The sequence below is a fragment of the Triticum dicoccoides genome, chromosome 4A, assembly GCF_002162155.2.
Source record: "Triticum dicoccoides isolate Atlit2015 ecotype Zavitan chromosome 4A, WEW_v2.0, whole genome shotgun sequence".
Classification (NCBI taxonomy): domain Eukaryota; kingdom Viridiplantae; phylum Streptophyta; class Magnoliopsida; order Poales; family Poaceae; genus Triticum; species Triticum dicoccoides.
In genome coordinates, this window is record NC_041386.1 from 399190830 (window position 1) to 399217746 (window position 26917).

At 43.8% G+C, this 26917-nt stretch overlaps 1 protein-coding gene across 1 annotated transcript; it reads right to left on the reverse strand.

Annotated features, from left to right (window-relative positions):
• Positions 1–13530: 13530 nt before the first annotated feature.
• Positions 13531–20021, reverse strand: LOC119285980 (beta-adaptin-like protein C). The gene is made up of 15 exons (XM_037565325.1): positions 19724–20021; positions 18482–18679; positions 18248–18361; positions 17911–18161; positions 17690–17825; positions 17038–17217; positions 16859–16951; positions 16367–16578; positions 16187–16250; positions 15937–16116; positions 15452–15544; positions 14968–15365; positions 14663–14852; positions 14377–14580; positions 13531–14186 (listed from the first exon to the last, which is right to left on the reverse strand). The coding sequence occupies exons 1-15, from the start codon at positions 19808–19810 to the stop codon at positions 13890–13892; spliced, it is 2697 nt and encodes an 898-aa protein (XP_037421222.1). The 5' UTR covers positions 19811–20021; the 3' UTR covers positions 13531–13889.
• Positions 20022–26917: the final 6896 nt, after the last annotated feature.

A 26917-nucleotide genomic window follows, 5' to 3' on the forward strand; every position in this document is an offset into this window, starting at 1 on the left:
ACAACGGCGTGGTGGTGGTGGAGGAGCGTGGTACTCCAGCAGGGCTTCGCCAAGCACCGCAAGAGACGAGGAGGGAGAGGGGTAGGGCTGCGCCAAGGAGAGGAACTCTTGTCTCTAGCAGCCCAAAATCTCAAGTATATATAGGGGGAGGGGAGGGGCTGCGCCCCACCTAGGTTTCCACCCCTAGGGGTGGCGGCCAGCCCTAGATCCCATCTAGGGGGGGCGGCCAAGGGGGGAGAGAGGGGGACAAACCACTAGGTGGGCCTTAGGCCCATCTGAGCCTAGGGTTTGCCCCCTTCCACTCTCCCTTGCGCCTTGGGCCTTGGTGGGGGGCGCACCAGCCCACCTGGGGCTGGTCCCCTCCCACACTTGGCCCATGCTGCCCTCCGGGGCTTGTGGCCCCACTTGGTGGACCCCCGGGACCCTCCCGGTGGTCCCGATACGTTACCGATAAAACCCGAAACTTTTCCGGTGACCAAAACAGGACTTCCCATATATAAATCTTTACCTACGGACCATTCCAAAACTCCTCATGACGTCCGAGATCTCATCCGGGACTCCGAACAACATTCGGTAACAACATACAAACTTCCTTTATAACCCTAGTGTCATCGAGCCTTAAGTGTGTAGACCCTACGGGTTCGGGAACCATGCAGACATGACCGAGACATTCTCCGGTCAATAACCAACAGCGGGATCTGGATACCCATGTTGGTTCCCACATGTTCCACGATGATCTCATCAGATGAACCATGATGTCGAGGATTCGATCAATCCCGTATACAATTCCCTTTGTCTAGCGGTATTGTACTTGCCCGAGATTCGATCGTCGGTATCCCGATACCTTGTTCAATCTCGTTACCGGCAAGTCTCTTTACTCGTTCCGTAACACATCATCACATGATCAACTCCTTGATCACATTGTGCACATTATGATGATGTCCTACCGAGTGGGCCCAGAGATACCTCTCGGTCACACGGAGTGACAAATCCCAGTCTCGATTCCTGCCAACCCAACAGACACTTTTGGAGATACCCGTAGTGCACCTTTATAGCCACCCAGTTATGTTGTGACGTTTGGCACACCCAAAGTATTCCTATGGTATCCGGGAGTTGCACAATCTCATGGTCTAAGGAAATGATACTTGACATTAGAAAAGCTTTAGCAAACGAACTACACGATCTATGCTATGCTTAGGATTGGGTCTTGTCCATCACATCATTCTCCTAATGATGTGATCCCGTCATCAACGACATCCAATGTCCATGGCCAGGAAACCGTAACCATCTATTGATCAACGAGCTAGTCAACTAGAGGCTTACTAGGGACATGGTGTTGTCTATGTATCCACACATGTATCTGAGTTTCCTATCAATACAATTCTAGCATGGATAATAAACGATTATCATGAACAAGGAAATATAATAATAATCAATTTATTATTGCCTCTAGAGCATATTTCCAACAGTCTCCCACTTGCACTAGAGTCAATAATCTAGTTCACATCGCCATGTGATTAACACTCACGGGTCACATCGCCATGTGACCAATATCCAAAGAGTTTACTAGTGTCACTAAACTAGTTCACATCATCATGTGATTAAGACTCAATGAGTTCTGGGTTTGATCATGTTTTGCTTGTGAGAGAGGTTTTAGTCAACGGGTCTGCAACATTCAGATCCGTATGTACTTTGCAAATCTCTAGGTCATATTATAAATGCTGCTTCCACGCTCCACTTGGAGCTATTCCAAATGGTTGCTCCACTATATGTATCCGGTTTGCTACTCAGAGTCATTCGGATAGGTGTTAAAGCTTGCATCGATGTAACCCTTTACGCCGAACTCTTTATCACCTCCATAATCGAGAAACATGTCCTTATTACTCCAAGGACAATTTTGACCGCTATCTAGTGATCCACTCCTGGATCACCTTTGTACCCTCTTGCCAGACATGTGGCAAGGCACACATCAGGTGCGGTACTCAGCATGGCATACCGTATAGAGCCTATGACAAAAGCATAGGGGATGACATTCGTCCTTTCTCTTTCTTCTGCCGTGGTCGAGCTTTAAGTCTTAACTTCATACCTTACAACTCAGGCAAGAACTCCTTCTTTGACTGATCCATCTTGAACACCTTCAAGATCATGTCAAGGTATGTGCTCATTTGAAAGTACCATTAAGCGTTTTGATCTATCCTTATAGATCTTGATGCTCAACGTTCAAGTAGTTTAATCCAGGCTTTCCATTGAAAAACACTTTTCAAATAACTCTGCATGCTTTCTAGAAATTCTACATCATTTCCAATCAACAACATGTTAACAACACATACTCATCGGAAATTCTATAGTGCTCCCACTCACTTCTTTGGAAATACAAGTTTCTCATAAATTTTGTATACACCCAAAATCTTTGATCATCTCATCAAAGCATACATTCCAACTCCGAGATGCTTACTCCAGTCCTTAGAAGGATTGCTCGAGCTTTGCATACTTATTAGCATCTTTCGGGATTGACAAAACCTTATGGTTGTATCACATACAACCTTTCCTCAAGAAAATCGTCGAGGAAACAATGTTTTGACATCCTATCTGCAAGATTTCATAAATAATGCAGTAATCGCTAATATAATTCCAACAGACTCTTAGCATCGCTACGAGTGAGAAAGCCTCATCATAGTCAACTCCTTGAACTTGTGAAAAACTCTTCGCCACAAGTCGAGCTTCATAGACGGTGACATTACCGTCTACGTCCGTCTTCTTCTTAAAATCCAAATGTACCTAACAGCCTTACGACCATCAAGTAGTTCTTCCAAAGTCTACACTTTGTTTTCATATATGGATCCTCTCTCGGATTATATGGCCTCGAGCCATTTTGGAATCCAGGCCCACCATCGCTTCTCCATAGCTCGTAGGTTCATTGTTGTCTAGCAACATGACTTCCAAGACAGGATCACGTACCACTCTGAAGTAGTACGCATCCTTGTCATCCCACGAGGTTTGGTAGTGACTTGATCTAAAGTTTCATGATCACTATCATAAGCTTCCACTTCAATTGGTGTAGGTGCCACAGGAACAACTTCCTGTGCCCTGCCACACACTAGTTGAAGAGACGGTTCAATAACCTTATCAAGTCTCCACCATCCTCCCACTCAATTCTTTCGAGAGAAACTTTTCCTCGAGAAAGGACCCGATTCTAAAAACAATCCCTTATTGCTTTTGGATCTGAGACAGGAGGTATACCCAACTGTTTTTGGGTGTCCTATGAAGATGCATTTGTCCGCTTTGGGTTCGAGCTTATCAGCCTGAAACTTTTTTACATAAGCGTCGCAGCCCCAAACTTTTAAGAAATGACAGCTTAGGTTTCTCTAAACCATAGTTCATACGGTGTCATCTCATCGGAATTACGTGGTGCCCTATTTAAAGTAAATGTGGTTGTCTCTAATGCCTAACCCATAAACTATCGTGGTAATTCGATAAGGGACATCATGGTATGCATCATATCCAATAGGGTGCAGTTATGATGTTCGGACACACCATCACACTATGGTGTTCCAGGTTGTATCTGTTGTGAAACAATTTCCACAATGTCTTAATTCTGTGCCAAACTCGTAATTCAGATATTCATCTCTATGATCATATCATAGATCTTTTATCCTCTTGTCACGATGATCTTTCAACTTCACCCTGAAATTACTTGAACCTTTCAATAATTCAGACTCATGATTCATCAAGTAAATATACTCAACATCTACTCAAATCATCTGTGAAGTAAGAACATAACGATATCCACTACATGCCTCAGCACTCATTGGACTGCACACATCAAAATGTATTACTTCCAACAAGTTGCTTTCTAGTTCCATTTTACTGAAAACGAGGCTTTCAGTCATCTTGCCCATGTGGTATGATTTGCATGTCTCAAGTGATTCAAAATCAAGTGAGTCCAAACGGTCCATTTGCATGGAGTTTCTTCATGCATATACACCAATAGACATGGTTCGCATGTCTCAAACTTTTCAAAAACGAGTGAGCCCAAAGATCCATCAACATGGAGCTTCTTCATGCGTTTTATACCGATATGACTTACGTGGCAGTGCCACAAGTAGGTGGTACTAGCATTACTATCTTATATCTCTTGGCATGAACATGTGTATCACTACGATCGAGATTCAATAAACCATTCATTTTAGGTGCAAGACCATTGAAGGTATTATTCAAATAAACAGAGTAACCATTATTCTCCTTAAATGAATAACCGTATTGCGATAGACATAATCCAATCATGTCTATGCTCAACGCAAACACCAATCTTGATGGTAGAGGGAGCGTACGATATTTGATCAACCTTGGAAATACTTCCAACACATATCGTCATCTCACCTTTTAGCTAGTCTCCGTTTATTCCGTAGCTTTTATTTCGAGTTACTAACACTTAGTAACCGAACCGGTATCTAATACCCTGGTGCTACTAGGAGTACTAGTAAATTACACATTAACACAATGTATATCCAATATACTTCTACCGACCTTGCCAGCCTTCTCATCTACCAAGTATCCAGGGTAATTCTGCTCCAGTGGCTGTTTCCCTTATTACAGAAGCACTTAGTCTCGGGTTTGGGTTCAACTTTGGGTTTCTTCATTAGAGCAGCAGCTGAATTGTCGTTTCATGAAGTATCCCTTCTTGCCCTTGCCCTTCTTGAAACTAGTGGTTTCACTAACCATCAACAATTGATGCTCCTTCTTGATTTCTACTTTCGCGGTGTCAAACATCGCGAATATTTCAAGGATCATCATATCTATCCCTGATATGTTATAGTTCATCACGAAGCTCTAGCAGCTTGGTGGCAATGACTTCGGAGAAATATCACTATCTCATCTAGAAGATCAACTCCCACTCGAATCAAATGATTGTTGTACTCAGACAATCTGAGCACAAGCTCAACAATTGAGCTTTTCTCCCTTAGTTTGCATGCTAAGAAAATCGTCGAAGGTCTTATACCTCTTGACGTGGGCACGAGCCTGAAATCCCAATTTCAGCCCTCGAAACATCTCATATGTTTCGCGACGTTTCAAAACGTCTTCGGTGCCTCAACTCTAAACCGTTTAACTGAACTATCACGTAGTTATCAAAATGTGTATGTCAGATGTTCGCAACATCCACAGACGACGTTCGAGGTTCAGCACACTGAGCGGTGCATTAAGGACATAAACCTTCTATGAAGCAATGAGGACAATCCTCAGTTTACGGACCTAGTCCACATAATTGCTACTATCAACTTTCAACTAAATTTTCTCTAGGAACATATCTAAACAGTAGAACTGAAGCGCGAGCTACGACATAATTTGCGAAGATCTTTTGACTATGTTCAGGATAATTAAGTTCATCTTATGAACTCCCACTCAGATAGACATCCCTCTAGTCATCTAAGTGATTACATGATCCGAGTCAACTAGGCCGTGTCCGATCATCACGTGAGACGGACTAGTCATCATCGGTGAACATCTTCATGTTGATCGTATCTACCATATGACTCATGCTCGACCTTTCGGTCTCTTGTGTTCCGAGGCCATGTCTGTACATGCTAGGCTCGTCAAGTCAACCTAAGTGTTTCGCGTGTGTAAATCTGTCTTACACCCGTTGTATGTGAATGTTAGAATCTATCACACCCGATCATCACGTGGTGCTTCGAAACAACGAACTGTCGCAACGATGCACAGTTAGGGGGAACACTTTCTTGAAATTATCATGAGGGATCATCTTATTTACTACCGTCGTTCTAAGTAAACAAGATGCAAAAACATGATAAACATCACATGCAATCAAATAATAGTGACATGATATGGCCAATATCATATAGCTCCTTTGATCTCCATCTTGGGGCTCCATGATCATCTTGTCACCGGCATGACACCATGATCTCCATCATCATGATCTCCATCATCGTGTCTCCATGAAGTTGCTCGCCAACTATTACTTCTACTACTATGGCTACCGGTTAGCAATAAAGTAAAGTAATTACATGGCATTGTTCAATGACACGCAGGTCATACAATAAATAAAGACAACTCCTATGGCTCCTGCCGGTTGTCATACTCATCGACATGCAAGTCGTGATTCCTATTACTAGAACATGATCAATCTCATACATCACATATATCATTCATCACATCCTTTTGGCCATATCACATCACATAGCATACCCTGCAAAAACAAGTTAGACGTCCTCTAATTGTTGTTTGCATGTTTTACGTGGCTGCTATGGGTTTCTAGCAAGAACGTTTCTTACCTACGCAAAAACCACAACGTGATATGCCAATTGCTATTTACCCTTCATAAGGACCCTTTTCATCGAATCCGATCCGACTAAAGTGGGAGAGACAGACACCCGCTAGCCACCTTATGCAACTAGTGCATGTCAGTCGGTGGAACCAGTCTCACGTAAGAGTATGTGTAAGGTCGGTCCGGGCCGCTTCATCCCACAATGCCGCCGAATCAAGATTGGACTAGTAACGGTAAGCATACTGAACAAAATCAACGCCCACAACTACTTTGTGTTCTACTCGTGCATAGAAACTACGCATAGACCTAGCTCATGATGCCACTGTTGGGGAACGTAGCAGAAATTCAAAAAAATTCCTACGTGTCACCAAGATCTATCTATGGAGAAACCAGCAACGAGGGGAAGGAGAGTGCATCTACATACCCTTGTAGATCGCTATACGGAAGCGTTCAAGAGAACGGGTTGAAGGAGTCGTACTCGTCGTGATCCAAATCACCGGAGATCCTAGTGCCGATCGGACGGCACCTCCGCGTTCAACACACGTACAGCCCGGTGACGTCTCCCATGCCTTGATCCAGCAAGGAGAGAGGGAGAGGTTGAGGAAGACTCCATCCAGCAGCAGCACAACGGCGTGGTGGTGGTGGAGGAGCGTGGTACTCCAGCAGGGCTTCGCCAAGCACCGCAAGAGACGAGGAGGGAGAGGGGTAGGGCTGCGCCAAGAAGGAGAGGAACTCTTGTCTCTGGCAGCCCAAAACCTCAAGTATATATAGGGGAAGGGGAGGGGCTGTGCCCCACCTAGGTTTCCACCCCTAGGGGTGGCGGCCAGCCCTAGATCCCATCTAGGGGGGCGGCCAAGGGGGGAGAGAGGGGGCGCACCACTAGGTGGGCCTTAGGCCCATCTGAGCCTAGGGTTTGCCCCCTTCCACTCTCCCTTGCGCCTTGGGCCTTGGTGGGGGCGCACCAGCCCACCTGGGGCTGGTCCCCTCCCACACTTGGCCCATGCTGCCCTCCGGGGCTTGTGGCCCCACTTGGTGGACCCCCGGGACCCTCCCGGTGGTCCCGATACGTTACCGATAAAACCCGAAACTTTTCCGGTGACCAAAACAGGACTTCCCATATATAAATCTTTACCTCCAGACCATTCCGGAACTCCTCATGACGTCCGGGATCTCATCCGGGACTCCGAACAACATTCGGTAACCACATACAAACTTCCTTTATAACCCTAGCGTCATCGAACCTTAAGTGTGTAGACCCTACGGGTTCGGGAACCATGCAGACATGACCGAGACGTTCTCCGGTCAATAACCAACAGCGGGATCTGGATACCCATGTTGGTTCCCACATGTTCCACGATGATCTCATCGGATGAACCACGATGTCGAGGATTCGATCAATCTCGTATACAATTCCCTTTGTCTAGCGGTATTGTACTTGCCCGAGATTCGATCGTCGGTATCCCGATACCTTGTTCAATCTCGTTACCGGCAAGTCTCTTTACTCGTTCCGTAACACATCATCACGTGATCAACTCCTTGATCACATTGTGCACATTATGATGATGTCCTACCGAGTGGGCCCAGAGATACCTCTCCGTCACACGGAGTGACAAATCCCAGTCTCGATTCGTGCCAACCCAACAGACACTTTCGGAGATACCCGTAGTGCACCTTTATAGCCACCCAATTACGTTGTGATGTTTGGCACACCCAAAGTATTCCTACGGTATCCGGGAGTTGCACAATCTCATGGTCTAAGGAAATGATACTTGACATTAGAAAAGCTTTAGCAAACGAACTACACGATCTATGCTATGCTTAGGATTGGGTCTTGTCCATCACATCATTCTCCTAATGATGTGATCCCGTCATCAACGACATCCAATGTCCATGGTCAGGAAACCGTAACCATCTATTGATCAACGAGCTAGTCAACTAGAGGCTTACTAGGGACATGGTGTTGTCTATGTATCCACACATGTATCTGAGTTTCCTATCAATACAATTCTAGCATGGATAATAAACGATTATCATGAACAAGGAAATACAATAATAATCAATTTATTATTGCCTCTAGGGCATATTTCCAACAAGCCCTGCTAGGCCAAGCACACCAACCCCTTGGGCCCATATGGGAAGAGTCCTAAGTGGAGAAGGCACCTCCCCCTTGCCTTGTGGGGAGGGATTCCTCGCTTGGCCGGCCAGCCCCTCCTTGGAGGAGGGGCCAAGGGGTTGTGCCCCCCCCCCTCCTCACCCCTTTATATAGTGGGGAGGCGCAGGGGGTAACCACCCTTCCAGACTTGCCCACAAACTGGATAAGTATTTATTTTGAATGGTGGAGCTGTCAGTTGGTGCAGTTCCAAGCAGAGCGTCATAGCAGGATCTACATGTGAAGCGGAATACATAGTTGCTTCAGAAGCGACAAATGAAGGAGTCTGGATGAAGGTGTTCATATCGGATCTAGGAGTTGTGCCTAGTGCATCGGATCCAATGACTATCTTTTGTGACAACACTGGTGCAATTGCCATAGCCAAAGAGCCCAGGTTTCACAAGAAGACCAAGCACATCAAACGCCGCTTCAACTCCATTCGTAATAACATTAAGGCTGGTGACATAGAACTTCTCGTCAAAAAAAAGGATGGTGACATAGAACTTTGCAAAGTACATACGGATCTAAATGTGGTAGACCCGTTGACTAAACCTATTCCACGAGCAAAACATGATCAGCACCAGGACTCCATGGGTGTTAGATTCATTACTATGTAAGCTAGATTATTAACTCTAGTGCAAGTGTGAGACTGTTGGAAATATGCCCTAGAGGCAATGATAAATTGGTTATTATCATATTTTCCGTTCATGATAAATGTCCATTATTCATGCTAGAATTGTATTGACCGGAAACTTAAATACATGTGTGAATATGTAAACTACACCATGTCCCTAGTAAGCCTTTACTAGACTAGCTCATTGATCAAAGATGGTTATGGTTTCCTGACCATAGATATGAGTTGTCATTTGATAATGGGATCACATCATTAGGAGGGGGATGTGTAGCCGTAAGCTTAGCATCAGATTATTTAGTTATTTGCTATAGCTTTCTTCATGTCAAGTATTTGTTCCTTCGACCATGAGATCATGCTACTCCCGTATACTGGAGGAATGCCTTGTGTGCTATCAAACTTCACTTCATAACTGGGTGATCATAAAGGTGCTCTATAGGTATCTTCGAAGGTGTCTGTTGGGTTGCATGGATTGAGACTCGGATTTGTTACTCCGTGTGATGGAGAGATATCTCTAGGCCCTCTCGGTAATTCAACATCATAAGAAGCTTCATCTGACTAATGGGTTTAGTCGCGGGATCTTGCATTACGGAACGAGTAAAGAGACTTGCCAGTAACGAGATTGAACTAGGTATGGAGATACCGACAATCGAATCTCAGGCAAGTAACATGTCACTAGACAAAGGGAATTGCATACGGGATTAACCAAATCCTCGACATCATGGTTCAACCTATAAAATATCTTTCTGGAATATGTAGGAACCAATACGGGCATCCAGGTTCCACTATTGGTTATTGGCCAGAGAGGTGTCTCAGTCATGTCTGCATGTTCCCGAACCCGTATGGTCACACGCTTAACGTTTGATGGCGCTAGGGTAGTATTGAGATATTAATAGCAGAAAGTCCAAAGGTTGTTCGGTGTCTCGGATGAGATCCTGGACATCACGAGGAGCTCCAGAATGGTCCGGGGGTAAAGATTTATATACGGGAAGTCATATTTTGGGTTCCGAAAGAAGTTCAGGTTTTTTGGTATTGTACCGGGAAGCTTCCAGGAGGTTCCAGAGAATTCCGGAGGGGTCCGGAAATCTATGGATGGTTCTACCACGTCCCAAGGGCCAACTTGGGTCGTAGGGGGGTGTCCTAGCCCTGCTAGGCCAGGCGCACCAACCCCTTTGGCCCATATGGGAAGAGTCACAAGTGGAGAAGGCACCTCCCCCTTGCCTTGTGGGGAGGGATTCCTCCCTTGGCCGCCGCAGGGGGCAGCCACCCTTCCAGACTTGCCCATTACCTCTCCCAACTCCTCCCATATTCCTCTGGTACACACTTGGCAAAGCTCTGCCAGAATTCCGTTGCTGCCACCATCACCATGCCGTCGTGTTGGTTCTGATCTCATCTACCTCCTCTCCCTCGCTTGCTGGATCAAGGAGAGGACGCCATCAAGTTGAATGTGCGCTAATCTCAGAGGTGCCATCCGTTCGGCACTAGATCGGGTTGAATCGTGATTAGATCACAAAGAGTACGACTACATCAACCGCGTTACAGCGCTAACGCTTTCGGTCTACAATGGTATGTAGACACACTCCCCTCTCGTAGTTATGCATCTCCTAATTGGATCTTGGGTGTTTCGTAGGAAAAAAATTTGATTTTCATGCAACGTTCCCCTTCATAAGCAACCTATGACAATTAACCAAATTATCTTCATAGGAAGACCTAGTTATCATCTTGTCTTATTGTTTTAGTGACAATTAAATTCAGTTACAGACCGCGTGCTCCTTAGGCTTGGAACCATATCCTAATTAATACTCCCTCCATTCTAAAATATAGTACATACTTTATTTTGAAAAGTCAAACATACCAGTGTTTGACCAAGTTTTAAAAAATCAGCATCCACATGTACAGTTATAGTTTATTTATTTAATACTTGAGATATTGATAGTTTCTTCTAGAAACTTGGCCAATGGACATCTTTGACTTTAAAAAAGCTAATATGCACTGCACCGTTGAACAGAGGCAGCATAAAGCATGCCATGTATAAATTGCGTGAGGTTGTTAATCCACAAGCACGGAGATGGTACTTAAGCAGTGAAGCATGAGGCTTTCAAATTGAAACTTCACACGGTGAGATAAAATCCCAGTATAATCTGCTACCTGTTTAGCACTGAAGCGATCAAGATTGAATTTGAATCAGGCTGCCAAAGAAAGGACAAATGCATTTTTGCCCCTAGTTGGAACCTACCCACGGGGTTTGCCCTTACTTTTCGACTCCACTTAGATTTGCCCCTGAGGTTGCCCGAATGCCCTTTGACCGTTTGACAAATACTTTGAGAAATCGTAACAAATTCATATAAACTCGGAAAAATGCAAATGAGATATCAAAATATTTAGATAAACATTACCTTTATGCGCATATCATTTGCATTCAGGACAAAAGCACCATTTAAACTACTTGACCTTATTAATGTTATTAACATTATTAAAATGAAAAGGTATAAACAATAGCTTTTTCATGAAGAAACAATGCATGTAAATGTAGCTGATGTTTTCTAAACATCCGTATAACTTATTTGCATTTTTCGAAGTTCATGTCAACTTGTTATGAATGTTCAATCGACATTGACCATCATTTTGAAACTTCATCACAAGTTCATATGAACTCATAAAAATGCAAATAAGATCCCAGAATGTTCAGAAAACATCACCTACATTTGCATGTAATTTTTATTCATGAAAAGGTATTGTTTATACATAATAACATTAATAACCTCGAGTAGTTTAAACGGTACTTCTGTCATGAATGCAAATGACATGCACATAAAGGTAATGCTTATCTGAACATTTGGCTATCTTATTTGCATTTTTCTGAGTCATGTGAATTTGTTATGCATTTTCAAAGTATTGGTCAAATGGTCAAAGGGCATCCGGGCGACCTCAAAGGCAAATCTGAGCAGAGTCGAAAAGTAAGAGCAAACCCCGTGGGTAGGTTCCTACTAGGGGCAAAAATGCATTTGTCCCACCAAAGAAGGATGACAGAGGAAGAGGAAGGAGGTATCGAGAGTTGTACTGCAGACCTTGTGGGGCATGGCGTGTTGATGAAGACGACCAAGTTCCGAAGACGGTAATCATCTCTAGGCCCCGAGCGTCGTTGTCGTTGGATGTTAATTACCGCACAAAAGAAGGGGAGAAAGATGGAGCGATGGGCGAGGTATGCAGTGTGGTGGTGGACAGGCAAAGCCCGTGCAGCCTTGTGTGCGAAGAAGGCAGTGTGGGACTGACTCCCATGCAACCATGTCGTGCGGAGGAAGCGGTGATGGACTGGCGACACCCATGCAACCATATGATACGGAGGAGCAGGTGATGGGTCGGCTGCCTGTGCAACCGTATCGTGCGGAGGAGGCGATGATGACTCAAACATACCGACATAAGAGAAGGGAAGAAAGATGGGGAGATGGGCGGGGCATGCGGTGTGGTGATGGACTGATAGCATCCACGCAGCCACGTGACACAAAGGAGGCGGTTATGGGCCAAGCTGGCGATGACCGTGCCACTATGCAATTATACATCATTTTTATAGGCGTGGACATAATTGGCCGCATCATTAATTTCCTTCGTACCAGATGTACATGAGCGACATGTAACCCTTTTTTCTCTCACAAAAAAGTAGTTTCTCTGATCTAAAATAAATGTTATGATTTTAGTTTAGTTGTGGTTTTAGTTCAGGGATACACGTAACACAAGTGCTGAACACATGTACTCCCTCCATTCGGAATTACTTGTCGCAGAAATGAATGTATCTAGATGTATTTTAGTTCTAGATATATCCATTTTCGAGACAAGTAATTCCGAACGGAGGAAGTAGTTAAATGGTTGAGCCAAATAGTAAACAATACTCCTTCCGGTCCTTTTAGTCTGCATATAAGTTTTGTTCAAAGTCAAAGTATCTCTACTTGGACCAAACTTATAGAGATCAACATTCATAATGTAAAATGAACATTGTTAGTGTTAAATCAACATTGTTAGATTCATTACGAAATGTAGTTTCATAGTATATAGATTTCATAGTGTAGGTGTTGATTTTCTTAATATAAATTTGGTCAAACTTTGTAAAATTTGACTTGATATAACCCTAATATGTGGAGTAAAAGGACCGCAGGGAGTACCTAATATATCCAAACCTTTCAACGATGTGCGTTCAATGAAAAGAGACGTTTCCATCAACTACAAAGGCATTTGTGAAGACTTCGTCAAACTCAAGATGACATACCGACTCAGTCTCTCAAAGGTACACATAGGGATATGGTGTGTGCATGCATTCATATGGATGAGCAAATTGTACTGTGTTCAAGAAAAAACAATACCTACTTACCTAATAAAAAGACCATGATTTTTCTAAGAAAATCAAAGTGATTTTTCTACAAAAATAAGAGACATGGTCACTTACCATCCCAGCCCCGGAGCGCTCACAGCGCTAAATTTCGAGGGAGCTTAGATATTGTATATATATATAGTGACATTACATGTGTGTTGACTCTGCCGTCAAAAAAGGCCATGTTTACTCGTCAAATCAAAAAGAAACAAGACGTATTTTCATGTGCTGTGACATGGCAAGAAAAAATGTTCAGGCCGATATACAATTTATGCGGCACAAAATGTCCAGGTTGTGTATCCCTAGAGGAAAATTCTGAAACCAAGAAACTAACAGTTTAAATACGGTGATCTAATAGTAATACAATAACAACACAATACAATTCACACTTCCATGGAACAGCACACCAGTGTATGCTCATAACTGAATAACTTTGATGGAATACCGATCCTCAAGTTTCCGTCACTTACTTGATAAGAGACTCCATGGCTTCAAAGAATAGAGGCACAAACTCCCTGTTTGGAGTCTTGACTGCACACTTGGCACCAGGAACACCAACAGCAGCAGTAAGCTCTATCAGGAATGGAATCCCACGGGGGATCTTCGCAGACAGATACAGCACATCCATGTTTGCATTTTTCCGTTTGGCAATAAAGAACACATTTGATGCTGCAAGGTGTTCAACGGTGGCATCTATGCTGCTGATGACAGAATTGGGGTATTCTTTTGAAAATTCATTGTCATCAGGTAAAGATTTCCAGGCCTGCAGTCAGATTTAACCAATTCAAACTACAGATTAACAAGAAGGATATAATAGCGGAAGAGTACTCACTCGCCACAGGCGTTCTCTACAAGCCCTAAGGCCAACAGACCAAAACCAAACAGCTAAGCGAATCAAAACAACTAGGACAGCAACTACCGAGAAGAAAAGATTTACTCGTAGTAGATTTTACCTCAAGAAAACCCGTTCGCTCCATTTTGCCATCTTCACCAAAGAAGACATGGAGCGAACCTTTGTCACTGAAATACCACACAGGTTGCTGATTATTCTTCACTGCAACCTGCAGTAGCAAGTTTGGTGCTCCAGGGGAGACATTCTGGGAGAAAACCATAGCTAGGAGCGTCCTGGCTGAGGACCCAGGTTGGAGTGGAGGAACCTTATTCATCAACCGACACCAAGTTCAGTACAAGAAACTGAAATCTAGAAACAGAACTAACAAAATATAGACATCCTTGCACCTGAAGTGGTCCACCGGCTGCAAGACCAAATGTGTTCTTGTTAAACTGAATCATAAATCCATCTAATACACCCTGGGTCCCATTCTCAAAAGATATATCATAGTATATCTGGCCATCCCGTCGCACCAGTTGCGCACTGATCTGGAGACCTTGGCCAGTGGTTGAAGGCAATACAACAGGCAGTGGAGGTCTGCAGGGAAAACAATCAGAAAAGTCAAACTGGAGAAAAACTGGCTCGATCCGTATAACATGAATAAAATATCAAACTAAAACTTGGAGCAAAAACAATAAAAAGTTTTGCTGACCCTGAAGATGCTGTAGGCTCGTCAACAAGAACCAGGGCATTATCCAAACCCATTAAATCACCTAGGAGATCTGGGATCGGAGCAGCAACTGCTGGGGCTGCAGCTGCCGGCTGCTTCACTAGTACATTTGATGAATTGCCAGTACTAGAGGACGGTGATGCCCCATCCAGTCCCTGAGATGGTGACTCCGAATACCCAGTTTCTCCAGCATCAGCAAACTCCTCATCATCCACCCTAGGAGCTGCCTTAACACGGCTAACAAAGGCTTCTGGGGGCTTGTGATAAACTGATGATAATGTAGAAATGTTTGCTAATAATTCATCAAGAAGCGAAGAGTCAAGCTGGTTAGAGTCATCACTGATCACAGGCTTCTCTGCCAGAACAACATCTTTTGCTGCCTGTCAAAGCCACACACATACCCAGTGGTCACAGGGATATCTGACAAACAAAGGATAGGAAGGTGTGAAGTGTAAACTTTCAATACCTCAGGATCAGTAGAAAGAAGTCGCCAGTATATGTAAGCTCGATCACGCAGATCAGGATTGTCTGTTTCGACTGTTGCATTATTGAGAACAGCCTACAGAAATGATGCAGATTAGGCAGAAAACTGTGGCGCATAAAGTTATTAAACAGAATTTGTTAGGGACAGGACATACATTCTATTGGAATAAAGCCATTATTCATTCATTCAGCTAAGAGAAATTTGAATATAGTGTACCCTTATGAACCAAACATTCTTGTTCTCAACCCAAAAATTTGACTATTCTAATTATTAATGTTGCAACACAATTCAAGGTATGCTCAATGCTGTAAAGATTTCAACAAGCCTTTTTGAACACCATCACATGCCATGGTATCAAATAAGGAGATATTCAAAGACTCTTACATCATGCCAAAAGTTATTCTTTGCTCCGCAATTTAGTGTATCTATCATCTGCAAGAGTAAACACAGGAACTGAGAATAGTAACCTGTATCATCTGCTGGGGCCCCTCAGTTGGCTTCTTAAGAAACAACTTAACAGTCGCTGTTAGCAACTGCAGTTGAACTAATGCTGGTTCTTCTGGGAATGTATCCAAGAAACTCTCAAGGAGTTCATCAGCATTGTCAATTCTTTCGGCATATTCTCCAATTATCCAAATCATTGATGCCTGTATAAGAAAATAACATGCAAGTGAACAAAACATGCAAGAAATTACAAAGACCGTTCATAGACAATACCTTAGCCTCTGGTTCATCTAAAGTGTCCAAACTTTCACAAAGTGTTGCGATGATAGACTCATATCTGCATATTTTGGCAAGAAAAAGGTTACTTTTTTACAAAAACATATGCTGAGCACAAAAGAAGAGCTCTGTAGTTCCAAAAACATAGAATGTTGAGCTTCCAGGCAAACCACTCACGTGTTAGGATAGCGTCTAAAGATGTCTTTGATGACAATGATAGCTTCCTGTACGACATAATTAACCTTTATCTTGATCAGCTCAAGCAAGACACTGATGCACCTTTCAGCAGCTCTCTCCAATTTAATTGCACATCTTCCAATCGCACGTACAGCTTTCCTCACAAAGTCAACATCCACCTCTGTGGCGTATTCTTTGAACTCCAATAGTACCTATAACGAGCTCAGTCAACTTCTGGATGGCAACTTGTAGAAAACAGATCTAGTACTATAATCAGAAATGAACAAGATGCTTAATAAATTTAACTATGGTAAGATTCACACTTGAAGTGATGGACTTCTGTTCCTACGGAGTTTTATTTACAATTTCTAATTCTGTTATGTATGAGACAGGAATATAATAACACAAGGCAGTAGCTAGAAATATTGTTCCACTCAAGTCAACATCATAACCACAACAGTAAATTAGTACATAAGAAAGAAAATTATGTACCTGATCAATGTTCCTATCTGACGCAAGCTTTATCATAATCTCTAACTTTTCCATCTTGACATATATTGGGTCATTGTACTTGCAAAAGAAGACCTATTGCCAAAAATACTATTGAGTTACAGAAACACTGGCATGATTGATTGATGAATAAGAATAGCTCGAAGACAAACAAATGTCACCTTAATTTCATGTGCAAGTATTGTAGGCCTTTTTTGAACAACCAGATTGATATTTCTCAATGCTACATACTGAATCTCGGGCTCTGCCGACAGTAGAGTAACCAGAGGGGGTGCCATTTTCTTGCAGAGATTCCGGACAACATCAGTGCTTGTAATGAGCTCCATTTGTAGAAGGATTATCTGTGTGAAAGAGACAACCAACAGGTTAACTCTTACTGCAAAATCAAAAACAAACAGCAACTGCTGTCTTGAATAGTACCAGAACCAGCATTCCAACTTAAATGGATATGTATCATCCTCCGACTAAAAGGTCAGGAACATGAAAATCAATCCAATGCCACAGTCCATTTGTTCTTCCTATGATTTATGAGGATACATTTAAGATGAAAGAAAAAACTTTATTACCTAGTTAAATGAGCCCATAAATAAACAATATGAGTATGTCTTATTTGGGTACTTGCAGATATGTTTTTCCTTACCCTGCTACCCATGCAGTGAGAACTGGCAGCGCCCCTGTTCAGGCCTGACAGATCAATACAAGTACACATGGCACTGTGCCAATCTATGGTTAACGAATACCACATACACAACTGCATGCAGCACTTTCTAAAACTTTACTGTGTTCTAGTACATGTGAATCAGGCTAATGTACCTTGACAGCAGAAAGAACAACTGCACAGTTTGCATGTTGAAGACGGGGTGTAACTCGTTCCACTATATTTTCTGCGTCCCTTGCATCTGTTGCTTTGTACCTTGACAGAGAATCAAGAATGAAAACTTGTCCCCACCTGCAAAATTATCAAATATGATAAGCAGCTTACTCTAGAAAAATATGGGGGTTCAAAACCCAATATAGCAAAAACTGCATCATACTCTGTGCATTCATTCAGAGCAGTCAGAAGCTTTGTCAATGTATGGCTGGTGATCTCAAAGATCGGACGAGCACTACTGTCTTGAATCTCTGCCAGAGCAGCAACAGCATTTGCAACCACCATAGGATTGTTGTCAGAAATTAAGTCTTTGAGGGCCTCTAGAAATCCTCTGTCCTCCACTAGCTCAGCATTTATATCATAAAGCTTAGCAACACAAATAGCCGCTGTCTTCCGCACATATGGATCATCGTCCTGTGAAAAAATTCAAGACACAAGTATAGGCTTAATTCAATGGGAGACAGTTTTTTTTAAAGGAGTGTACAAACACCAATATACACCTTGAGGCATCTTTGAAGAGGGTCACACAGATACTCTGTGATTTTGTCTACACGGATGCAACCCATTGTCCTCACAGCCAAAGCACGGATCAGCGGATTTGGATCTTGTGAATCCTGCAAAAGTTTTGAATCTTCTTATTAGTTGCTGCTTCTGCACGGTTTCTTTCACACATGTTATAGCTTTATTTTTCTGCATAAATGTTCATTAGTACTAATATGGTTATAATTTCTCACCTTAACAAATGTGTTCACGGCAAGTATCGCTAGATCTGGTTGACTTTTAGCATAGTTGATGAGATACAAATATACTAGTTTTTTCAGCTCCAAGTTCTCAGTCTGCATACAGTTCACGACATCCGTAAACAGTGATGAGACATCTTTTCCAACGGTCATCGCTGCAATCACTTTCTTGACAGCATCTTTTCTCTTGTCCTGCAAACCATGTTTCCACCAAAGCCTCAGATGCCAGAAGTGAACACATAATATGGTCTTACATCATTTATTCTTGCATTAAAACTAGAAAACAGAAATGGGATCTATGGCTGGTGAATGACTGACAACAGTATATAGTCCAACCATTCTTGCTACATGGCATACTTCATCGCTGAGAATATTTCATATTAAAGACTGATATGGTACAAATGTTCATTAATTATGCATTAGAACATGGATTTTACAGCAAACGTGCAGCGCTGCAAAATGTAGCCAGAACGGCGACAGAATATTTTGTGACCGGGGGCTAGAGATGGCGTCTTAAAACCACTAGACCACCAAATCAAAATGATGTAGCATGTCTTGCTTGCAAAACATGGAGAAGTGATAGAGCCTAAGATGTGCTCTTATATTTCTTTACGGAGGGAGTACCTTTCTGTTTTAACCATGTGCGGAAAACCGCAAAGATGGCATAGATAAATATAAAGGATAAACACCTTTTTATCAGCAGCGAAGTGCCATTTCTACAGCTACACCAATGCATATTGATGCATATCTGGAGCCATGAAGATAAAAAATAAACTAGATGGAGGTAATGCCCGGCCCCGCACATAACTCCAAAATTACTACCTTATTCAAAAGGTATTCATTTACCCTCGAGAGCTTGGCTAACCAGACATCGAGCAGTCACTATATTCGATTTAATCTTGCTTTCACTGAAAAGCCCCGAAATGGATCAGAACTCAGTGCATTCATCTCGCTCCAAAGCAATTCAAACTCAAATCCGTCTGAACTGAATTCGGCACATTTAAGTACATTTTGTTGAAGAAAATGACCCCGAGATCGTCACTCTGCCGCAAATTCCAATCCTCGGAACAGAACCTAATCCCGTGGGATACCAACCAAAACTCGCAGATCTCAAACCGCCCGCGCGTGGGCACCCAACACCCTGGCCAGATCTGGATCCGGGCCAATCGATCCTCGGGCACAGCAAATCACACAAGAAGATAGACAGGGGAGAGACGGCGAGGCAAGGAGGGTGACCTTGTACTGGGAGTTGAGCTCCTCCTTGAGCTCGGGGATCTCCCCCTTTTTGGTGGTGGAGAAGTACTTGGAGTCGTGCCCGCTCATATCGCCCCGGCGAGCCTACCTGCCAAACACGCACCGGTCGCCGCCTCCGGCTGCGGAGCCGGGGGGTCGTGGTGGAGGCGTCCGATCTCGCGCGCGGCGGCGGTCGGCGGCCTGCCTGCCTGCCTGCGCAATGGGATGGGATTGGAGTTGGCGAGGGGAAGCCAGACGGGTGTGCGTGCGTGCGAGAGTTATGGGGATCAGAGAGATTGGGAGGGAGACGACGACGACGGTGGAGATCTGATCGGCTGCTCGCAAGTCATTCTTTTTTTTAAATAGCTTTATCTTTTTTTTAGATAAAATAGCTTTATCTACTATCTACTATCTATCTATCTACTATCTACTACCACTATAAAATAACGAGAGAGGCAGATCCAAACAATCTCAACCGTCTATCCGTGCGATCTAAAGGTTGAAAACATTTCCGTGTTTAACACAACAAGCCACGAATCCCACTCATCGCATCTATCGCCCACTAATCCCACCATACCCCTTCGTTGTCATCAAACTGCCCTTCCCTAGGCTAAAAAAGAAACTGCTCTTCCTACATCAAAAAATAAAAAAATTGCTCTTCCCTGAGCACACGACGCACCACGTCTTCTGCACCCTGCTGCCGCCCCGCCGCTCCACCTCTGCTGCTCCATGAACGCGGGCGTGGGTCGCCGTCGGCGCCGCCGCTCGCCGCTTGACGTGAGGGCGGGTCTCCGTCACCGCTCGCCGCTTGGCTGCTGCCCCACGGACGCGAGCGAGGACTGAAGCTGAGCGCTCGGGCCGGTGGATTGGGCACTAGGATTGTGCTCACGGCAGTGATGGCTGTAGAGTAAGCCTGATTTCTGGGGCACATTATAGCACGCTGCCTGTAATCGTTTATTCACTCAGCGTTGCAATGGCCGCCCAAGTGTCCAGTGGCCCCTGCAAATTCTGGCTTGTGCGTGCATGATGCTGCCGACGTGGTATGCGTGTTGGATGGATAACTAAGGGCATGTGCGCCCGGCTGGCCGACATGTGTGTTGTGCGTGCGTGTTCACTCAGGTAATCAGATGTGTTGTATGTGTGCTCAATAAGTGTTTGCGTCAATGCTCGACTGAAAACGGTTGTTTCAAATTTTGCATTTTAGTTCAGAAACAATAAATCATTAGCACCTTCTATTATTTTACTTCACTAGCACCTTATATTTTTAATCATTAGCTCCTTTTGATTCAGGTAGTGTTCAAGTTCTTTATCAGGACCTTGTCTAGAATATAACTGCATTGTAGGAATCCGCCTCCAACCAAAGGAACCTCGTCTTCCGGGTGAAAACCTAGATTTAGTTTGCTGGATCGGATGGCGGCGACATCTTCTTGGACGTCGTTTTGGAGGCGCCATCTTTGGAGACGAGGTTCGGTTGGTGCTTGTGGCTTTTGTGCTTCTCGTGGTATGCCAAGACGGTGGATGCCGGAGCGGTGGCTCCGGATGGTGGATGTATGCCGAGGCGGCGGCCTCGGATGGTCATGCAACGACGGTCCTATGGGGTAGGTCCGCTGTTTTGCTTGGCATGGGTGGCGACCTGGTGTTGCGAGGGTGGCCAGTTCGTCGGCTCGGTCGACGCGATCTGTGGGGTCAGTCTGGCTAGAAGTTGGGGCGACGGCCCTGGATGTTTGGTACAACATTCGTGGTCTGCGGGCGGTCGTCTCATGTAGCAAGGGCGATGAGGCAACTGAACTGCGCGGCTTTGTGGCTCTCGTGTGGGCGGGGGATGTCGGAGCGGCGGCTCCGGAGTCGGGGGTGTGTGTTTGTTGCAATGTTGCCTTGGGTCGTGTGGTCGGCAAGGGTTCATTGCGTGTGCAGTTTTTTTTGTCTGGTTTTCCTCATGAACTGGGGCACTCTGTTAGGTTTTCGATCCGGTTTTCCTACCTCTCTTATTCTATAATGCAAAGCCGGAGCACCTGTCCCTCTGACGAGGTTCTATCAAAAAACTGCGTTGTAGGAATTGCACACTTATAGGAGCCATTGCCTACATCTGAAGAGTAATGGAGTCGTGTAAATTCATGCTCTGGTTCTTATGTAATGGTGCACTGCTATGCATCACGTATGCATGTGAAACACGATAGAAAGAAAGGTTTCTTGATGATATTAGTTATTTGGTGAAACAACTGTTTTATATAGAAGCTTCCTTTCACTTAGCCAAGAAAGGGAAATGATTTTTGATTTTAGTTCAAAATATTATGGTGTCAGTTCATTTCTTGACAGGTCCTGTTTTCATGTAAATATATGGGATCTTTAGGGTCTATTGCTAGGTCTCTTCTCCATGGCCATGCCATCGTCGCCCCAAGCCCAGGTGAACTATTTATCCTTTTGATTTCTTTACCTCTAGTTCTTCCTTCACTTTCCATGTACAGACCTCAAAGCTGAGGCTTGGGAAGCACCATGGAGATAGAAAGCTGCCACAATGCTCCGTGAAGAAACACGCGGAGTTCAGCAGCAGGCATGCACTAATTTGTGATTTAGCACTCTGACTCTATAGTTCAAAAATTGGTATTACCTTTTGATTGTGCTAGCGATACAGTACTTCAACTCCTAGCCGAATCAATTTGGCATGAGAGGTGGAGGATTGGGCCAAAATCTTCCTCTTTCGTAATTATATGTTTGGAACCATAGTACAAGTTAGGGATCTTTATTTCTGTTCAAGTAAAATTACTTGCAACTGTATTCTCACATGTTTCATTATTTTTACACATTGCATATTCATAAGGTACTACAGAAGATTCTGATGTGATGATGCAAAGCATGATTTAATAATCTTTTACTCTGCACATTTTAAATCTGGTTTCATAAATATTGTGCTTTTCTCAAGTTCAACTACCTGGTCAGCTTAACAGAGTCAATGGCTGTAAAGGATTTTCATGATGATGTTGGTGAATGACTGAATGCCCAGTCTATCTCTGTCAATTGCAGAATTTGTAAACCTCTCATCTGTGGAGTGATATTTATTTGTCGAGAGCTATCAAAAGGTTTGCTTCCCAATTTTAGCCACCTTCATGCATTTTAGTTGCAACACTTACAAAAGTGTAATAAAATTTAAATGGATAGCTCAGCCGAGAAAACACATTTTTTTCTCCTTTGATTTCTTCTTGTCCAGGCTAGGAACCATCTTGCGCTCAACCAAATTCATGTTCTTTGACTAACTTTTCCATCAAGGTAAACCCTTTGGTTCCCATTCTGTCTTTGTTCAAGTGTCATTCTCAATCAGTTTGTAGTCCATATCTTCAGATCATGTACTGCCTCCAATACAAATTAGTTGTAGCTCAAACAGATGTATCGAGCAATGAAATACGTCTAGATACATCCGTTTCAGCAACAAGTAATTAGTTGTAGCTCAAACAGATGTATCCAACAATGAAAAAAGTCTAGATACATTCGTTTCAGCGACAAGTAATATGGATCGGAGGTAGTACTTTTTATGACATGCAGATCATATACTTTTAGTCTACAGTTTATAGCTAGAGCATAACAAGCACTTGTATTTGGATTATGTTCCTTGATTCGCCTATGTAAAACATTAGTATGTACTTGAATTTCAGTTTGGGATCTAGATAGATTGGCTTGTAGTTTATGATGCCATATACTCCATGCTGAAACATGGAATTGATACTCTACCAATTAGTCAAGTCAATGCTCTCCATAGTTGCTAAGCAATGGACGAGGAATCTTAATTCCTAAACACAATATTTCCAGTCATTTTTATGTCTCCGTAATTAGGAATTATACGTACTTTGCATGAGAATTAAATTTTTCAAAAATGTAGGTCTATTTTATGATAGAACTAAGGCCGAGCTAGGCGCCGGCTCACCGGCCCAAATTTGGGCCGGTCGCCTCATAGGCGCCCGATTTCAACGATTACAACTATTGAATTTCACGTCCTTGTTTCGTCCACCAACACCCCACGCACGTGATTGACTCTGCCACTGCCTCCGCGTTCCGCCTCCCCATGTGTCCCCTGCCTTTCCTTCGCTTCCGCCTCTGTATACCTCACCCTTACTTGCCTGCTTACAGCTCCCAGGGGAGTTGTGGAGCTAGGGGAGGGGAACGGGTGAGCAGCAAGAGGATAAGAGGTGAGAGTGAGCAAAACAAGAGGACGAGAGAGATGGTGAATCGGACGACGAGGGGACACACACAATCTTTCATGATCCAACGGCTACGCGTGCGACCGGCTGGCTCTGCCAGCCGGCTGAGCAGAATCGTTTGCCTAAAATTAATGTATTGTAGCTGAGACGTGCATTGCATGTGCAAGCTTACTAGTTAAAATTTAAACAACGCTTATATCGTCCGCTAATTGATTCAAAAATAAAGCCCGAAGGTGAGTCCAACCACAGATTCGGTGGATCAACGCAACCATTTTGTGCTAGCACATGAGCTACTTTATTAGCCTCTCTATTACAATGCTCTAAAACAACCTTCCCGAAATCTAAGAGTGATAAACGACATGTATCCAATAGTGGAGCAGCGACCATGGAGTGTCATTCATTCTTCTGCAATGTTTGTATCAAAACCAAGCAATCCGATTGTATGCGAATAGATGTGCAACCCATATTTGATGCAAGTCTCAGGCCCTCTGCTAAGGCAGCCACTTCCGCTGAGACCATATCTGGCACATGATCAAACTTTGCTGTCAGCACGCCAATGAAAGTGCCTGTGGTATCTCTTAGTATCGCTCCACCAGCCCCCGTGTGGTCTTCTTCAGAGAAAGAAGCATCCACATTAGGAGCCGGCTGGTTTTGGAGTGGTTTATACCATATGCCCACCTGTGGGGGCCCTGTCGATTTACTCAAAGCACGAACAAAATTGAGGGTCAGAGCCCAAACTGCTTGACCAGTTTGAATCAGTGGTTGGACCTCTTCTTCCCGCACAATAACTCTCGTCTGCCACCAGAGATACCAACATGTAATGGATATTAGTTCTGGTAGTTGCACCACTTCCATATAGTTGACACTATGGGCCAGTTCGCAAAGGAATATCTCAAGAATTTCAGCACCCGAGCGCCCTGGTGTAGCCACTGTGCCTATGATTTCATATAGTCCCAGGTTTGCCCAGATCTCCTTTGCTCGGCCACACTGGAAGATCAAGTGCGCCGTATCTTCAGCATGCAACGAGCAGATGGGACACTGTGAGGAACGTGCAATATGTATATTGGCGAGAATACATCTGATGGGATAGCATTGTGCAAACATCTCCATATAAAGATTTTAACCTTGCTCGGGACTTTCAGAGACCATAGGTTCTCCCAGATGGGGTGTGGAGATGGACCATGTACAGCCAAACTACTGTCATTGCTGGATGCAAATGCTACTTCCCATTGCCAGTAGTAAGTAGACCCTACAGTAAAGATCCTCGACTTGGTGAGATGACATGCTATAAAGTCCTCAGTCTCATGTTGGTATATAGGAATCTGAAGAATCCGTTCAGCGTCTACATGCCAAACATTATCACGAATAAGTGGCTCATCCCACTCACCTGTGGTTGGATTAATAAGCTCATTTACCTTGGAGAGGATGCAGTTTCCCCGTACTGTCAGTATCATCCTTGAGCTGCTACTAGGGATCCAACAATCATCCCAGCTATCAATTTTCATTCCATTTCCAACCCTCCAGATGCACCCTTCCTTGAAGATCTGAATTCCTGACCATATGCTTTGCCATACATAAGATGAACCCTTCTTCAAATCATAGTTTAGCAGGTCTCCCGATGGGTAATACTTAGCTCGCAGAACCTTGGCACAAAGTGAGTCATAGTTATCTATGAGTCTCCAGCATTGTTTAGCGAGCATTGCTAGATTAAAACTATGAATATCACGGAAGCCCATGCCTCCCCTAGATTTTGGAATGCACATCTTCCGCCAAGCGAACCAATGCAGTTTCCGTTGGTCCTCACCATCACCCCACCAAAAATGCGATATAGTATCAGTGATTCCCTTGCAAATTTTCCTCGGAATTTAAATACACCCATCACATAGGTCGGGATGGCTTGAGCCACCGCTTTAATAAGAGCCTCCTTTCCTCCATATGACAAATTGTGTTCCTTCCAGCCACTTATTAATTTCTGAATTCTTTCAATAAGATGTTTAAAGCAATCCACTTGGTCTACTCCAATCATTGAGGGGAGTCCCAGATATTTATCAGACAGAGACTCGGTCATAATATCAAGTATTTGGCACACTTCTACCTTATCATCAACATTTGTGTTTGGGCTGAAGTATATGGATGATTTTGCGGCGCTGTCCATCTGCCCCGAGGCTTCACAGTAGTCATCTAGGATCCTCTTTAAAGTGATAGCATTAGCTGCATCTGCCCTCATAAGAATCAATGAGTCGTCAGCAAAGAGCAACTGAGTGATAAAGGGGGGTCCCGACAGACCTGAACTCCCTTGAAATTCCCTTGTTCTTCCTCATGGGTGATCAAAGCCAAGAGACCTTCCGCACATAGCAGAAACAAGTAGGGGGAGAGAGGGTCCCCTTGCCGTAGGCCTCTACTTGGGAGAAAGCGTCTGTTTCATTTGAGTTGAACCTCACCTTATACTCCATCGAAGTAACACAAGCCATTATGAGTTGTACCCACTGTGCTGCAAAACCAAGTTTTAACAAGATAGCTTCTAGGAAAGCCCATTCCACTCTGTCATATGCTTTGTGCATATCAAGCTTGACTGCGCAAGAGCCAATCTTCCCTCTCTTCTTCTTCATAGACTGTAAGCACTTTGAGTCTCACCAATAATTTCTGGAAGGGAGACTTTCAATCTTGCTGCCAACATTTTTTCTATGACCTTGTAAACCACGTTACAAAGGCTAATCGGCCTGAACTGTGATACATTCTTTGGTGTTTTGACTTTTGGTATTAAAACTATGGTGGTTGTGTTCCATCCAACCGGAATCACCCCACTATTAACAGCCTCAGGTACCTCTTTCACTAGATCTTCCCCTATTAGGTGCCGGAATTTTTTATAAAAAATTGCATGGGGACCGTCCGAACCCGGCGCCTTCAGGTCTCCAGTGCAAAAAGAGTGCTTTCCTAACTTCCTTTTCAGTGTAAGGAGCAAGTAAGCTTTCATTCATATAAGGAGAAACTTTTAGCTTTATGATAC